The sequence below is a fragment of the Bubalus kerabau genome, chromosome 8, assembly GCF_029407905.1.
Source record: "Bubalus kerabau isolate K-KA32 ecotype Philippines breed swamp buffalo chromosome 8, PCC_UOA_SB_1v2, whole genome shotgun sequence".
Lineage (NCBI taxonomy): Eukaryota > Metazoa > Chordata > Mammalia > Artiodactyla > Bovidae > Bubalus > Bubalus kerabau.
This window is the reverse complement of record NC_073631.1, coordinates 108,795,422-108,812,984: the sequence shown is the minus strand read 5'-3', so window position 1 is coordinate 108,812,984 and position 17,563 is coordinate 108,795,422. Positions and strand designations below refer to the sequence as shown.

Sequence of the window (17,563 nt, the reverse complement as noted above, 5' to 3'; positions counted from 1 at the left end):
AAGAATCAACCTGCCAATGCAGGAGACACAGGTTTGGTCCCTTGGTTGGGAAGATCCCCTGGAGGAGGAAATGGCAACCCACTCCAGTATTCTTGCCTGGGAAATCCCAGGAACAGAGGAGCCTAGAGGCCTATAGTCCATGAGGTTGCAAAAAGTCAGACATGACCCCATGAGCAGCTCGCTTTTTGAGCAACTGAGCACTATTACTACTACTCTGCTTGTAGACAGAAAAGATCATATGATAATAAGGCGAGAGGCTGCTGGCCACAAACTGGAATGAGAGCTCTCACCAGGAACTGAATGTGTTAGTACCTTGATCATGCCTGTTGAATTACAACTGATTCCATCATTTTCTTCATATTTTACAACAAAGTAACAGATCATAAAAGTCTGTTGTTGAAGCCACCCAGTCTGTGGTGTTTTGTTACAGCGGCTTGGGCAGGCTAATGCATTTGGTAAACTGTTCAGATCTTTGGCCCACTTTTTAACCTGGTTGTTTGTTTTTCATATTGTTGAATTTTCAGATTCCATAGTATGTTTTGGATGCAAATCATTTAACAGATACATGTTTGGCAAATATTTCTCCCTAGAGAGGGGTATATCTAGATTTTTAGTTCTGAATATTTTGTTTCGCCATTGCCTGTTTATAGACCTGCTGTTCCCACTAGTCTATAACTCTTTGCAGTTGGGGCAGTGTCTTCACATCTGGGTACCGGCACACATCAGACACATAGTGTAAATCACTCGCTGGCTGAGAAAATAAATGGACGAGTAGTGACATGGAAGAAAGGACTCATATATCTCAATGAGGAGTTTAGTGTCAGGGAAATGGGTCAAGATCAGCCCCCGAGGGTGGGGTTATGGTCACTGGAAATAAATGTCAGTGTCACACAGATGAGGGTTAGCATCACAAAGGTAGGAGGAACCAGTCTGTAGTTCAGAGAGAGACATGGTGTGAGAGACTTACACAGCAGGGAGCACTGTGAGTTTCAGCATCTCTCAAATTAGGTGCATCTTTCCCTGAAGAGGGGGAGAGAAATGCTGGATTCCAGATCCGTTCTCCACTGTGTTGAAGACCAAGTCATCTGGTCTTTGTTGAAGGCCCTCTAATATCTGGCACCACATCCTACTCTTTTGGAACTCAATCCTGCAATTGAAAGAATTCAGATGACCGTTGTCCCAACTCTAGAACGGCTTCCTGCTTCATCTTAGTGTTCTTCTCTCCTTCCTTGGCATCCTTTTCAAGGCACTGAACCTCATCTTTTGAAAAGGCTTTCAACATGATTATGAATTTAATCCTTCTGTGGGCTGTCTTGAACCTGCCTGGTGAGTAACTGCATATCTTTCTCCTTAATTGCCCAAGAGAAATCCTGAGGGAATCACGAAAGATGGGTGAAGACAGGAGCAAGGTTCCAGACTGCAAGCACAGGACTGACTCTCCTTCAGCACTTCCACACCAGGTTTCTTCCTGTGTCTTTGCCTTAGGGTGATTGCCTGAGTGCTTTTGGGGGAGGCATGGACCCTGAAACTTGACCCTAGATTCCTTAAGGAAGACAGGGGCATGACTCTGGGCCTGTGGAGAACAGGACTGATGCTTGGTTTGGGCGAATGAAAAGTGGAGTCCAGGGTGGAAAACAGGGGTCCAGCTAATGGACAAAGCAGAACATTTAGGGGTTTAGGTCTTGTCCAGACATGGTTCCAGTCATTCAAACAAAAACCCTGGAAGTATTTATGAACCCCCTCTTATACCCCACATCAATCTGATCGGAACCTGTTGCTGTCTCTGTCTTCTAAACATTTCCTAAATCCAATCACATGTTACCACCTCCGTGGATCGCTATGGCTCAAGACACCCTCTTCTGTCTTTATTACCAAATCATTCTCCTAACAGGGCTCTTTGCTTTATAAACCTACATGCCACACTTCTCTGTAAGGAAATTATCATCCTTTACACAATACCCTGAAGCGATTCCATGTGTCACTTAGGAGACAAGTTCATGTCCTTATAACACTCTACAAAATCTCGTATCACCTCTTGGCCTCTTTCCCTTCCTGCCTTTCTCCCTGGCCTCTCTGATGTGCCTTAAACAGGCCTGAGGACTCTTGCTCCAGGCATATTCTCTCACTGGAATTCCTTTCCCTAGACACCTAATTAACTCCCACGTCTTCATTACATCGCTCATCTCTCACATTGGCCCTGAGGTCTTCCCAACTGCTGATGCAATACTGCACAATGGCCCCCACATACCCACACGCATGCACACCTCTGATACTTCCCCTCCCTTGCTCCCTGCACTAATCGCCACCCAACATACTATACCATTGAGGTATTCCTGTATTTACTATTACTGAATGTCTCCACTCATCAGAATGTAGGACTGCAGGGGCATATCTCTGTTTTGTTCACTATGTAGCCCAAGCCCTTAGAGCCTGCCACATACTAGATGCTCAATATTTATTTGTTGAATGAATGGTTACCTCCCTTGTCAGACTCTGTTAGCATTTGCTCTGTTCTTTAAATGAAACGTTATCATTCAGACTTGCATTGTCAGGAGAAAGGGATAATACTGGCTAAAGCATTCTAAACATGGCAACGATAGGAAGTTCTCCATGAGTGATTTGTCATATGCCTACTGAATCTTGGAAGGTATTTAAGGAAGGTTGTATTTGATCAATACTTTGAAGAACACATAATGACAACTAAAAGGGAAAACACCTTTCATCTTATGAAATATATGTTTTTATCATTTTCTTCATGTTTTAGAACAAACTGATCCAGTTTACATATTCAACTTACAGATAAAAATCCTGGAGAGAAGGGTGGGGCAATGTGTCTATTGAGTTCTCTTCCTTTGTTTTTTTCAAATAATACCTGAAAAACAATCTCAGAATTTGTGCTCTATGTGTCTCTGTCCAGTTGCTTTGACCTTTGATCCAAACTACAAAGACGCCATCACTCCCCCCTACCTGATCTACTTGAAGTCTGATTACTTGCCTTGTGTTGGAGTCCTGATCCACCCTCTTTGGGTGATCACAGCTGCAAACTGTAACTTACCGTGAGTAAGAAGCCTCCAACATCAACCTATGCTTTGAGTTCTCAGGTTGGGCACAGACCAGAATCCTCCCTGGGGTCCACTCAGTTAAATGGGATTTGAGAGATGTCCTGGGGATGTTCAGTAGTAGAGAAAAGGCTTTGGGGAGGAGCTCATCAAGGCCTATAGTGTGTTAATTGCTCAGTCATATATCCGATTCTTTGTGACCTCATGGAGCTTGGACCACCAAGCTCCTCTGTCCATGGAATTCTCCAGGCAAGAAAACTGGAGTTGGTTGCCATTTCCTTCTCTAGGGGATCTTTGCAACCCAGAGATTGAACTCAAGTCTCCTGCATTGCAGGCAGATTCTCTACCATCTGAGCCACTAGGAAAGCCCCATAAAGGTCCAGAAGGATGGATAATCCATGTCTGTTCAGTCTTCTCACAAACATCTCTATTGTTCTAGGAGGCTTCAGTTAATACTGGGAGTTACAAAACCATCCAATATAGATGAAGAAAAATATGTACAAGTGGTTGGTTATGAGAAGATGATTCATCACCCACAATTTTCCATCACTTCTATTGAGCACAACCTCATGTTAATCAAGCTGCAAACCCATATTGAACTCAACAACTACGTGAAAATAGTCAGCCTGCCCAAAGAGCCTGCAGCTGAAGACAACATGTGTATCGTCTCCACCTGGGCCTACAACCTGTGTGACCACTGTGGGTGGCTCTCAGAACCAGACACACGCCTCCTCCGACTTCCACTCTTCCTTAGCTCCTGCCATTTTTCCCACTGAACTTTCTTCTAACCTTTCCATTCATCCTTTCATCTCCTTACCCTACTCCAGAGTCTCACTGTAGGAGTCCTGAAATCTTTTCTGTATCTTTCTACATCTTTGCTTCCATATCTGATAGATGTGTTTATGGAAAGAAGACATTTGTATTCTGGGCTTCATTTGCTGTATGACAGCTCATTGGTCACTTTACCTTTGAAGCCTTAATTTTCTTAATTCTGAAATGAGGCATAAACTACATTAGATGGTTTCAAACCATTGCAGGCATTAAAGAAACTTAAAGCCCTGAAATAGAGCAAAATTATGTTTATGTAGTAAACACAAGATAAATACACAATATTGTGCTAAATCATGCAGAACTTCTTTATGCAAAATTGTGATACAGATCAACAAAAGTTTAAGATTTTTAACTGGAAACATTTTAAAAATGAATATTCACTCACTTCATCAGAAAATTGGAAGGGATAAATTGGGAGATTGGAATTGACATATACACTACTATACATGAAATAGATAACTAATAAGGATATATATATATAGCGCAGGTAAGTCTACTCAATACTCTGTAATTATCTATATGGGAAAAGAATCTTAAAAAGAAAGGATATATGTATAACTGATTCACTTTGCTGTATGCCTGAAACTAACACAACATTATAAATAACTGTATTCCAGTAAAAAAAAAAAAAGTAGAAATTCCTTATCCTTTGAGAGACAACTTGAGTTTTGGAAATAGGCAAACGCTTTTCTGTTAAGCAGTATGTTTCATTTATCTGTGTTATGTCATTTTAATCAAAAAGAGACATAACTTACCAAAAAATGCAGTTTATTTTGATCTGGCTCATGAAGTAGTTAAGTAAGCATTTTTTAAAAAGGCCTTTCCAAAAGAAAAGTTGAGCTATACAGTTATTGCTAGACTAGAAAATAAGGCAAAGAATCTCATTTTCTTTTAAAAAATTAATATATTATTTTCAAATGAAGATACTCAAATAAACACACCTCTAAAAAGCAAAATCTCAAAATAATATACTTCCTCCCAAAGAAGAATCCTTGGCAAGAACACACATGTGCATAGAAACTTCTTTGTTCTTATTTCTCTCATTTTGTTGCAGGTTGGAAAAATTTTGTTATGGATCTTCAGAGTTCACAATATGTGTGAACTATTGATATAAAGGAAATAATTTGAATTAGAAATGAGGAGACCTAGTTTCAAATCCAAGTTTTATGGGTTTAAGTGAAACCACTTTTTGCATGATTTTTTTTAAGCAGATACTGGATACTTTTGATCTGATGAATGAAAAACTAGGCTTAGATCTCTCTAAATTCCTTCAGACTCTCAAAATATTAATAAGAGAGACATTGTCTAATGGTACAAACTTGTAACTAGTAGATAAATAAGTTCTGGAAATCTAATACACAGTATAGGATGATCCCCTGAAGGAGGGCATGACAACCCACTCCACTATTCTTGCCTGGAGAATTCCCATGGACAGAGGAGCCTGGCAGACTACAGTCCATGAGATTGCAAAGAGCTGGACAAGACTGAGCAGCTAAGCACACAAAGTGAATATAGATAGCGACATTGTATTATAATCAAACTTGCCGAGGGATTAGATCTTAATTTTTCCCACCAAAAAAAAAAAAAAAGAAATTATAATTATGTGAGGTGATAGAGGTGGACTATGGCCAATCATATTGATCTCTAGTGGTCTTGACCTCCAGTGGCTTGAAGTGGGGCTTGAGTTCCCAGCCAGGTTGAACAGTGAGGCCAGGTTGCAGCAGTGAGAACACCAAATTCTAGCCACTAGACCAGTGGTCAGTGACAAGGATCGTGGCTCTTCAGTTTTCCAGAAGAGAATTCCCACAAAGACAGAAAGTAGTGAAATAAGTAAAGTATTAGGAGGAAAGAGTACAGTATGTGTTCATAGCCACACAGGCAGACTCAGACGGGGAAAGAGAGAGTTGAGACCTCATGGCAAGTTAAATCACTTGTATGGGGCATTTTTTCCAGGTTCCCTGAGGCCAATCATTTTGATTTGCCAGGCTCACAGTCCATATTTGATATATCTCAGGATTCTCCTACGTGTGGACATGCATCTCTTAACCAAGATGGATTCTACCACAAAGGCCTATGGGTAGAGCATCCTTTGATATCACTCCACTTTGAGCTCTAAGGAAACTTTCTATGCATACGTGGCCCAGCCTCCTCCCTTAATCGCCCTGCTATTCTCCTCTTGGAGTTTTTGGTCCACAGAGAATGAATCTCCTATCATTTTACCATTGTGGGGGCGGGGGGGGGGGCATCTACCTCTGACTCAATACTACAATATTCAAATATGTCAAATCAATACACTGTATACCTAATTTATGCAGTGTTTCATGTTAGTGTGTTTCCATTGAAAAATTGGAAAGGAATAGGTAATGAATGTAAACTGTGGGACAAATCATAAACCTGAAAGCTCAAAAAGTAAAATAAAATTAAACTGAATAAATAAAAATTCCAACTTAAAGGATGCTTTTAAAATGTCTGAATTGCCAGAAAAAAATTGTAAGTAATTTATTTCACTTCATTGCAGAAATGTCTTGTATTCCCATCTAACTTCCAAGAATTTAACCTCTTTTATAAATAGACGCTTTGTATCATGAGAAATTGTTAATCTGATCACTTCCTACTGTCTTAGTGGCCACGGTTTTGATTTCTCTGTGTTTGAACTCTTTTTTGTTTCTACCAGGAAAGGAACTATGTTGAAAATGAAGGAAAGGAAAGAAGGAAGATTGGTATCTCATAACTCCTAAGGAAGTTCTATTTCATTCTTTCTTCCAGACAAGGACCCTGACTCACTGCAGAATGTGAATATATCTGTAATCTCCAAAGTTGAGTGCCGCAAAGCCTATAAATACATGTACATCAGAGACAGTATGATGTGCGTAGGCATCGTGCCAGGACGGAGGCAGCCCTGCAAGGTAGTGTGCTCTCCGTGCCTTAATGTCCCCATCTTATTGTGTCCTTTGCCCGAAAAATAACTCGGTCTCCTTTTCCCTGGCAGGAAGTCACAGCTGCCCCAGCAGTGTGCAATGGGGTACTTCAAGGAATCCTGACGTTTGCGGATGGGTGTGTTTTGAGAGCGGATGTGGGCATCTATACCAGGATCATTAACTACATATCCTGGATTGAAAATACCATCCAGAACAACTGAGTTCTCATGGCAGGAATTCTAGACCCTGTGACAACACCCGTTCCTAAGTCCAGCCTCAGAATTAACCAGGTGTCCTGAATTGCATCCCACACGTCTGTCTCACTCCTGCCCCACAGGGTGGGTGGCTGGTACCTCCCTGTATGTGACTATGCATGGCAGCACTTCCTCCTCCCCTACTGACGATGATAGCAAACTCCACACCTCTTGGAATTTATGAAGTGGCGACTGTGTTCTCGCTAATGAACTGATCATTGCCTTACTGGGAAAAAAAATTTAAAAAAGGTTACTTGATTGCCATTTTGGGTAACAAAACGCCTACTACTTGCACTGATTCAATCACATGTGCTTTGGGCAAGTTATACATGCCAGCCGGAAGTCTGAGAAGGATCAAACTAAATAGAATTCCCAGGAAGGATAGAGGGTTTAAGGGGGGACATGTGTTACCCACACAATTCTCAGCACCAGACATGGATTCTGGACATTCATTTTGCAGCATTCTCAGTAGGGACTTAGCTCTGAGAGGTTAATACCAAAGGTAACTGGGGTTTAGGACACAGCAGATGAACAGAGAATACAGGATGGATTTTCCCAATGTACTCTTTCTATGATGCCAGCTGCCCCAGGAGCTTCATTCTCCCCCAGTTAAACACTCTTGCCTTTTTCTTCCTTCCTTCTTCTCTTTTCATCTCACTTTTGCAGCTCCAGTTACCATCTGAGAGCTTTACTTGATAGATTTCCATGGGGAGTGGCCTTTGACCTGTATTATATTAAGGGTGAGATGGGTCAGTGACATTTTTGCAAATTAGGTCTTTGCAAGAAGTCTCTGCACATGCTCCATTTGGTTCCATTGCTCACTTTGCTTGTGGAGCCATTTAAAAACAATGAGAACAATGAAGAAGGACTTTAGAACAGATCAGCTTGTCTATCTGCTCATTCAAGTCTTCTGCAGTGAGAGCATTTTGGTGAAAATTCTCAGGGATACCATATTTTCCTCCTCCAAACTGACCTTGAAAAACTGTAGTACATTAATTCTTCCTCAAATAGCTTATCCCCATGTCCCCATTCTGCTCCTTCCAAGTGTCTACCAGGGCAGAGCATCAGCCACTCTTAAGAAATTCACATTGATCTTGATCTCAGGAATGAGAACTAGATAATGTTGATTGATCTTCTGGCTCCTGAGAAGAATTCAATTCTCCTTCTTCCTTCATGGCATCCCTCCGAGGGGTTTTAATATCACAAGAGGAGGAGGGCATGGCGACCCACTCCAGTATTCTTGCCTGGAGAATCCCATGGACAGAGGAGCCTGATGGGCTGCAGTCCATGGGGTCACAAAGAGTCAGACATGACTGAAGCAACCTAGCATGCCTAAGTCACCAAGTAAATAGGGGCTCTTCTTTTATGGGCTTAAAAGAAGACTCAGTCTTAGCACAGGATCCATTCTCTAGGGCAGTGGTTCCCAACCTTTTTGGCACCAGGGACTGGTTTCACGAAAGACAATTTTTCCACAGACCAGGGCCCAGGGATGGTTGGGGGATGATTCAAGGGCATTACATTCAGTGTGCACTTTGTTTCTGTTATTATTACATCAGCTCCACCTCAGATCATCGGCTGTAGATCTGGAGATTGGGGACCCCTGCTCTAGGGCACCCAGGCTCTCTTTGGCTCAAAGGGAATTAAATCAGTTAATATAACTAACAAGTTTGCAAGCGAAGAAGGAGGCTGGAATACTTCAGCTTATTGACTCACATCACTCCACTGCTATCAAATCTGTTGGGGTTGTTTTGGCTTACTTTTGGTTCTATCAGTCAAATAACTTGACCTGTCTGTCGGTTTCACTCCTGGGATCCCATTTTAATGGAGAGTCTTTGAAAGAATCCTCTTAAAGGCTCAAAACATTACCGTGTTGTGTCATTCATTTCCATTTTAGGAGTTGGAGAAGCAGGTGAAATTAGTAACTTGACATTGTCTATTATCCTCTATTGCTGCTGCTGCTGCTGCTAAGTCACTTCAGTCATTTAGCAAGCTATTACACTTTAAAATGCAAAAAAGTTCTTTAGTAGGAGCTAAATGATACTGAAAGAGGAGAAAATGTGACCCCTGCAAAGTTCTTCTTCAAGGCTTCTCTGTTCATTTGCATGTTGGATTTTTAAGAGAAAATAGGATGGCATCTATGACTTGGTATCCCGAAGGGTGGGATAAGTCTTTCTAATTGTAAGTCACAGCCTTAGGAAGCCTGCTGTTGTCACGTGTCTGAGCCATATTCTCTATCAGCTCTGTAAGTCACGTTGCTAGAAATTTCCCTCTTCATCTGCCTCCTCCTTTATCTCTCTCACTTTGTTCAGAATTTCTGTAAAGAAAATAGGGGTGTCACTTATTAGCCTCCTCAGATCCTAATAAGACATTAGGATTTGGAGATCATGCTGATTGAGTAAGGGGATACTTCCTATAAACACCATTCTCCAGGCTGAAAAGCTATGATCCCCAAAGCTGTGACTGGATGGGCCAGGATCATACAAAAACCAGGTGAAGATCAAGCTAGAGCTTGCGCCTGTGCACAGAAATAAACAGCAGCTACTGCAATGATGAGGCTTTCAAAGATTTCATAGAATTGAGAGTTTCTTTCCTCTGTGTATTTCCTTCAAGGATGGGAGGGTTTGAGAAACCGTAAAATGAGTTCTGCTCAGTAGGAAACCAGGGTGGGAAAAAAGCCCTGGTTTAAAGTCATCAGCTATCACAACTGGAATAGAATAAAATTGCCTACTGGGGACTTCCCTGGAGATCCAGTGGTTAAGATTCCATGCTTCCAATGCAAGAGGTGTGGGTTTGATCCCTTATCAGGGAAGTGTCTACATGCCATCACAGTGTGACCAAAAGAAAACAAAGCTGTGGTTCTTGATGAAACTGAACAAGACAATAATAAAAATTTAAAATTAAAAAAAAAATCATCCACTGGAAGCTAAAGATGGGGAGCCAGGGGTTGAGGAATCCCAAGGCCATCACTCCCAGACCCTTTGAAAACTCAATGCAGTACTAGGCACCTTGATTATCTCACTTTGGGATTTCTGGCAACTGCTCTGACCAAAATTCAACCAAAATGCCAAAGAGAGAGGACTTGGGTATCCAAATGCCAGGCTGTTGGTCTCCTTCTCCTCGTCATCCTTGTCTTCTGGAGCCAGGTAGGTGTTCACCACCACACCTGAGAGGGGCTGAGAGAAGACCAATACTATGGCCGCCATCATGACCTCTGTGCAATGGAGATCCGCGGGCAGATGGCATCCCCTGGTGGAGAAAGTTTCTCACTCCCCATAAGCGCAGAGGAAAGAGCAGGTAGGTGCTGGTAGTTCTGCCTGGCGAACCACCCACCCACTGTGCCATCAGAGATGGGGCTGCCTTTGAAATGCCTCTGCATTCACTCACGCCCACCCTGTACCCCAGTCACCTGCTTGTGTAGACCACACCGTCTGGGATGGAGAAGCTCTGAGCTGGAAGCGGGGTGGGTCAACGGCAGTCCAGTCTTCCTTCTCTGCAGGGGTCTCAGGACCCGCGTCTTTCTCATAACACCCCTCCCTGTGGTTCCCGGCCATTCATCTGGGGCTGAGCCTGCTGTTCTGCCCTCAGTCCACAAGTACCCTTCCTCAGGCTGCAGATCCATTTCTGAGCCATGGCTTTAGGTCAATATTTGGTGAGCCCTCCACTCCGGAACCCAGACCCTGGTCCTTTCTAGGTCAGGCCTCTCTGTGGATCTTGCTTTTAAAAAGGTCAACTGGAGATTGAGGCATGAGAAGTTCAGGAGGTGCTGAGTGCAGAGAATGTAGATCTAATTGGGAAAACATGTGCATGCTTGTTTACGCAAGCAGTGTTTGTGGTGGAGGGGTGTGTGTGTCATACATTGAGATATTCACTCTACCTCTTTTCTGAGCTCCCAGGATCTCTTTGGGTGTCCTTCTTTCCTCTGGGCATTGATACTGGTCTTAAAATGCAATATGCTTTTTATACATGTGGAGAAAATAGTTCACAGTCATTCAGTCTTCCCAGGTGGTACTAGAGGTAAAGAACCCAACTGCCAATGCAGGAGACGTTGAGACACAGGTTCGATCCCTGGGTCAGAAAGCTCCCTGGAAAGGGGCACAGCAACCCAGTCCAGTAGTCTTGCCTGGAGAATCCCATGGACAGAGGAGCCTGGCGGGCTATGGTCCTTGGGGTCACAAAGAGCTGGACATGAGTGAAGCAACTTAGCACAATACCACCACTGTGGAGAGAACAGCCAACACTGATTAAGTCCTTCCTACATGACTTGTATTTTCCTAAAGGCTTCACTTGAACTGGGTTGTTTAATCCAAGAAGCAACCTTCTGAGTTGGGAGTTAGCATCAGTACTTTGCAGACACAGAACCTAAGTTTCAAGGAGAAGAAGTCTTCCCCAGAGTCACAAGTGGCTGCTGGGGCCATGGATCAAGCTTGAACTCACTGGGTTGAATGTTCTCTGAAGCACGGGGAGAGTCTGTTTGTAGTAAAGAGGCCAGAAGGGAAGATCCAGGTGGGGGAGAGCCATCAGGGCAGAGAGGGAAGAGGAGGAGGAGGTTGGGTCTGTGGTTGGCACCCAGAGGGTGATTTTTATTCATTTTCCCAGTTAGGGTGTCTCACTGTGTCTTTACTGCAGGTGCAGAACAGTGTTCTGCCCTGGGTCACATTGGCCACGTGTAGGCTCAGCTCGCTCTCACTGACCCGAGTGGCCCAGTAATTTGCTCTAGGGAGGTTTATGACTTCCTCTTCCCCGGTACTCCGCAGACTGGCCAGCACCTTTAGTTGCCCCCGGAGATCCTGCTGGTACCAGCTCATCCAGGGGTACTGGGAATCCTTCAGGATGCACCGCAGTGTTTCAGCCTGTCCGCGAGGTACCAGGACCCACCTGGGCTTTTGCTCCACCAAGCTCATGGCTGCATCTGAAACACACAGGCCGGCCAGGCTGAAGCTCCTGGGGGCAGCGGTCACCACCAGATCTCTAGCTGCAGCCAAAACCTGAAGAGGGATCCCATGAGTAGTGCCAGGAGGAGGCTCTTGCAGAAGGGGTCCTTTCACAGGGTGAGGGGACTGCAGGGCACTCTCGGCAAGGCTGGGGTCAGGGAGCAGAACTTTCTGAACCTACAGGCACCCCTGTGACCCAGCCCCCTTTTCCTCCCTAAGTCCACCAAGTGGTTGTCTCTGCCAGGCCCCTGACCTGTACTCACGGCAGCCAGGAGCACCCAGCCCCACAGGATGGGAAATGGGGCCATTCCCTCACTTTTTCAGCAGGGCAGGGGGATGGGGCCAGCAGGCAGGAGAGCAGACGCTGACCTGGGAGGCCCGATTAGTGGCTGAGACTCTCCGGGCCTGACACTCAAAAGGGAGTGGCTTTTCCAGGAAACTCAGTATCTTGTCTCATCTTCTCAGTGAAGCTCAAACCTCAAACTGGAGTTCCCTGTTTCAGCACACCAAAGTGCACTCACACACACACATACACACTCCCCACACTCACCCCGGGGGCCTCGGTGAGTGTACCTGGACCTGCACCCTCTCAGCTGCTTTGCAGAGAGATTCCTAGAAACATGACGCTGAATCTGTGTCTCAAATCTTCACAAGGAATTAAAATAACTCAATAAAACCAAGTCACAGGGCTTCCATGGTGGCTCAGTGGTAAATAATCCTCCTGCCAATGCAGGAGACACAGGTTCGGTCCCTGGGTCAGGAAGATCCCCTGGAGGAGGGCATGGCAACCCACTCCAATATTCTGGCCTGGGAAATCCATGGACAGAAGAGCCTGGAGGGCTATAGGCCATAGGGTTTTCAAAAGAGTCGGACACAACTGAGCAACTAAACAACAACCAAGTCAAACTTGTAGATTGAACAGACATTTTCCTATATGCATAGAGGCTCCTGCAGGGCAACTTTGGTGGTAGGTAAGGAACACTCATCTATGATGACCTGTGTTTTCCTCTGTAAAAGCAAATACAAACAAAACAGAAGAAAATAAGGGAACAGACTTCCTTCCCCTCCATTTTCTTAGAGCATTTATTTAAAAATTTTCTAAGTTCTTTCTCTGTCTCTCTGAAATGTACATACCATACTTTCCTTAAAAGCTAAATCACCTCTTGCCAGTATTAAGACCCAGGCATGTCTTTCTCAAGGACCTGCAACCATTTCTTTGGAATAAAATTATCAAAGATGATAAGCCTAACTTGGTCTAGAGCAGATGCCTGGCACCACATTGCAAAATGATTTCATCATAAAGATATGATATAGGGACTTCCCTGGCTGTCCAGTGGTTAAGACGCTGCACTTTCACTGCAGGGGACCCAGGTTTGATCCCTGGTCAGGGAATTAAGATACCACATGCCACAGGAGGTAGCCAAAAAAATAGAAAAATACCATGACATTTATTTTTCCTTGGTAAAGCCAATCAGCAAACACAGATAGACACCCCCATTCCCAAGGGACTTCAGCATGGACTGCGAATTACCAAAACGGACTGCCAAGTCCTCTCATTTGAGGACTAGTTATTGCTTCTCTTAGGGCTTCCCTTGTGGCTCAGCTGGTAAAGAATCTGCCTGCAGTGCGGGAGACCTGGGTTCTATCCCTGGGTTGGGAAGATCCCCTGGAGTAGGGAAAGGCTACCCACTCCAGTATTCTGGCCTGGAGAATTCCATGGACTGTATAGTCCACAGGGTCACAAAGAGCCGGACATGACTGCACGACTTTAACTTTCACTTTTATTTTTAATTGTATTTTCCCAACAACTCACAGTGTTGCCACTTCCTGGCAGTGTGACCTTGGATCTCAGTTCATTTCTCTGTAAGATGGAGATAATATTGGAAGCTAGTTCATAGAAGTAAGTGGATTAATACATGAAAATTTCTTAGAATAGAGCTCCTACTAAGACTCACTTAGTAGGAGTTGACCTCTAATGTTGCAATTGTACACTTCCAATTCAATAAAAAATATGACAATTATAGTCACTTTTACTGGTCTTTGTGGGCTTCCCTGGTGGCTCAGACAGTAAAGAATCTGCCTGTAATGTGGGAAACCTGGGTTCAGTCCCTAGGTTGGGAAGATCTCCTGCAGAAGGGCGTGGCAACCCACTTCAGTATTTTTGCCTGGAGAATCCGCATGAACAGAGGAGCCTGGTGAGCTACAGTCCATGACCCCAGTCCATGGGGTCGCAAAGAGTTGGACACGACTGAGAAGGACTCCAGTGTTCTTGCCTGGAGAATCCCAGGGACAGGGGAGCCTGGTGGGCTGCCATCTATGGGGTCGCACAGAGTCGGACACAACTGAAGCGACTTAGCAGCAGCAGCAGCAGAGCAACTAAGCACACACGCATATTGGTCTTTAATCTCCTGGCATGCTGCAGTCCCTGCAGTTGCAAAGAGTCAGATACAACTTACGTACTCAACACCAACAATATGTATAAAGTAACTTCATTAATATTTTCTATATCACACTTTCAAGTTTGCATAATCTAAATGTGCACAAAATGTGAATTGCACTATATACTAAGTAACATGTGCTGATTCCCCCCCCCTTTTTTTTTGTTGGGGGAGGATCTACCTTTTTTATATTTATTTTTTTTTTATTTTATTTTACTTTTAAATTTGTTGACTACAAAATTATTCACAACCTAAAAGTTGAGAGTTATGTTTCATTTGATGGGAATTTTTAGGACTTCAAGCCAGGGAGGGTGCATCTCAAGTAACCCTGAGAACTGCTGCGGGGGAAGCAAGGGAGGGAGCCAAGGTATTTGGAGTTTTGCAACAAAGATCAGGTAGTCTGAGCATCAATGCTGCTGCTGCTGCTAAGTCACTTCAGTCGTGTCCGACTCTGTGCGACTCCATAGACGGCAGCCCACTAGGCTTCCCCATCCCTGGGATTCTTCAGGTAAGAACACTGGAGTGGGTTGCTATTTCCTTCTCCAGTACATGAAAGTGAAAAGTGAAAGTGAAGTCGCTCAGTCGTTTCTGACTCTTAGCGACCCCATGGACTGCAGCCCACCAGGCTCCTCTGCCCCTGGGGTTTTCCAGGCAAGAGTACTGGAGTGGGGTGCCATTGCCTTCCACTGAGCACTGAGCATCAGTAGGTAATTGTTAATTAAAGAAAACCAGCTATCTAGAGTTAAGGAATTGAGCACTTTTATTTGTATTGGAAAATGCAAGAGTATGGGCTCACTGAAATCATTCTTTTGATATACATCTCAGCCATCTGGGGCCAGTATCCTGTGTTTTCACTTCCTGAGTTTCTTCAGGGCTCACTGTAGGGAGTAGCTATAGTCTGAAGGCTGCTAGATAGAAGGTATTCTTCCTGAGTTGCCTGGAGCTCACCAGCTCACCATCTGGTGGTGGCTGAAATTGCTGATGACCGTGACATCCTTTGTTTACCAACATGGCAGGAAATATTCCATTTCTCAGAAGTTTCAGCCCTGAAAGTGTCAGTCACTCAGTCATTTCTAACACTTTGAGACTCCATGGACTGTAGCCCACCAGGCTCCTCTGACCATGGAGTTCTCCAGGCAAGAATACTGAAGTGGGCTGCCATCCCTTCTCAAGGGGATTTTCCTGACCCAGGGATCGAACCCGGGTCTCCTGTGTTGCAGGCAAATTCTTTACCATCTGAGCCACCTGGGAAGACCTGTTTCAGATGTACAGTATTATAGTGCAACACCTGAACACTGTGCAAAGTGATCACAAGTCTGGTCAGCATCCATCACCGTGCTGTTGATGTCCTTTCCCTCAGGTAACCACTCCTCTAATCCCCTGTGCGGAGTCACTCTTGCCTTCAGCCCCCTTACCTATTCCCAGCATCAGGACTCCAGAGAAGGAGATAAACAAGCTTAGGGAAGCATTGCCCAAATCACAGCTCTTGAATACCAGACCAACGGGCATGCCAAGATATGTGCTCACCCTCACAAGACTCAAGCACTTAATCCTGATGTTTGCTCCCATGAGAGTCACTCTGGGGTTTAGGTGATGAGAGGAAAGTGGGCTGGGAGAGGGGAGAAAATGGTAACTCAGGGAAAAGGGGAGAAAGAGTAGAGAAAAGCCTCACGAAAAGCCACACAGAGGGGACCCAGGAGCAGGGATCCCCTTCGTTGCAGTGGTTACTGGCTGTCCCCAGGCCAGTGCTCTGGCCAGTGAGCAGATTGCAGGGAAAGGGATCCTGGGCCCATCTCGGTTTACAGGCCTGGCTGTCCTGTCTCCCAGCCCCTTCTCCCTTTTCCCTTCGCCTTAATCCCCAAATGCGATTGGGATCAGCATGTCTCTGACACCCCTCTTATCTCCTCCCCAGGCTCCCACTCTTCAAGCTCGGTGCCTCCCCAAGCTCCTGCTCTGCTCTTGGCCCAGTTCCTATCCAGGGCCAAGGTAAGCCTCTTCCTTCCAGATGGCTGCCTAGCTCCTTACCTTCCCTGCCCTGCTCAGGGTGGGTGGTACGGTTGTCCTCTTGAGAAAGGTGCTTTCTCCCAGCTGCTACTCAGGTGCTCCCAGCAGCTGCAAACAACCTCAGCTAGGTTCTTACCAGCTTTGATGAGCTCAGCAGGTGATGAGAAGAATCATCTGCCCTAAATGGAGGCTCAGACAGAGGCTCCAGTGTCTATCCACCCTCATTTAAGCTGAATTCCTGTAGAAATGTGTGGCCCAGACTCTGTGATGGAGGAGGCCCTCCAGGCTAGCCTTGTTTTGTTTTGTTTTTTTTTCAGATCCTCTCCATTGTCTGATGGAAGAAGAACACCGAGGGTCAGGTGAGGACAGGGTCTATCAGACAATGGAAGAAAGAACTCTAGGGTGAGAGACTTTTGTCCCTTTCCTAAGGAGCAGCCAGTGAATGACATCAGCCACCTCCACCAGGACAAGCTATGGTGGAAATGCCTGCAGGGAGAGGAGTTCTTGGTGCGTGTCGGTGACCTAAGGGCGTGTTCACTCTCCCAGGCCCCTGGAGTCTCATGTTTGCTCTGCCACTGACTGGATGGGAGCTCAGACACTGATCAAGTCACTCCTTGACGATTCCATTTCCTCATCCAAAAATTAAATGGGCTGGGATACTTGGAAAATCAAGTGGATCTGAAGTTCCTTTTCATCCCTGTGTTCCGATGCTATAATATTCCTTCTGGGCTTCTACTGTTTGCATTGCACTGAACAGCTTGCCAGCTGCCAGCAGGGAAGCTGGCCAAGCCTCTGGTGGAGGGTCCCTGAATATGATTTCTCTGAAAGGCAATTCATGGGAAGAAGGGGAAAGTGCAGAGCATCCCAAAGGCAAATTCATGTTTATTCCCCATTTTCTCCGTCTCATTCTCCTTGCTCCTCCCCAGCGATGTGCAGAAACTCGAAGCTGCCCCAGACTTGCCCATCTGGAAAGCTGATTATGTCTCCCTCACCTCTACATGTCCTTCCAGGGATTAGTAGTCAAGATTCCTCCAGGAGATGGAAATCGAAGCCTTCCCCTCACCCCCTGCCAGCACCTCTTCTCCTTCCTGCACTGTAGGGAGGCTGGAGTCCCATCCCCACTCCCGG

The 17,563-nt window shown here is 45.0% G+C and overlaps 1 protein-coding gene, 1 non-coding gene and 1 gene segment (V, D, J or C); 2 read left to right on the top strand and 1 right to left on the bottom strand.

The window, feature by feature from the left end:
* Window positions 1–1,280: 1,280 nt before the first annotated feature.
* On the top strand, window positions 1,281–7,356 carry PRSS58 (serine protease 58). The gene is made up of 5 exons (XM_055589394.1): window positions 1,281–1,326; window positions 2,918–3,056; window positions 3,499–3,758; window positions 6,657–6,796; window positions 6,880–7,356. The coding sequence occupies exons 1-5, from the start codon at window positions 1,281–1,283 to the stop codon at window positions 7,027–7,029; spliced, it is 735 nt and encodes a 244-aa protein (XP_055445369.1). The 3' UTR covers window positions 7,030–7,356.
* Window positions 7,357–11,642: 4,286 nt separating this feature from the next.
* On the bottom strand, window positions 11,643–12,301 carry LOC129658380 (T-cell receptor beta chain V region E1-like). The segment is given in 2 exon segments: window positions 11,643–11,971; window positions 12,247–12,301. Coding segments are annotated over 2 exon segments (384 nt in total).
* A 1,011-nt stretch (window positions 12,302–13,312) lies between these two features.
* Window positions 13,313–13,385, top strand: TRNAE-UUC (transfer RNA glutamic acid (anticodon UUC)). Its single transcript has one exon. It is a non-coding gene; the product is annotated as a tRNA-Glu (tRNA).
* The last annotated feature ends 4,178 nt before the right edge of the window (window positions 13,386–17,563 follow it).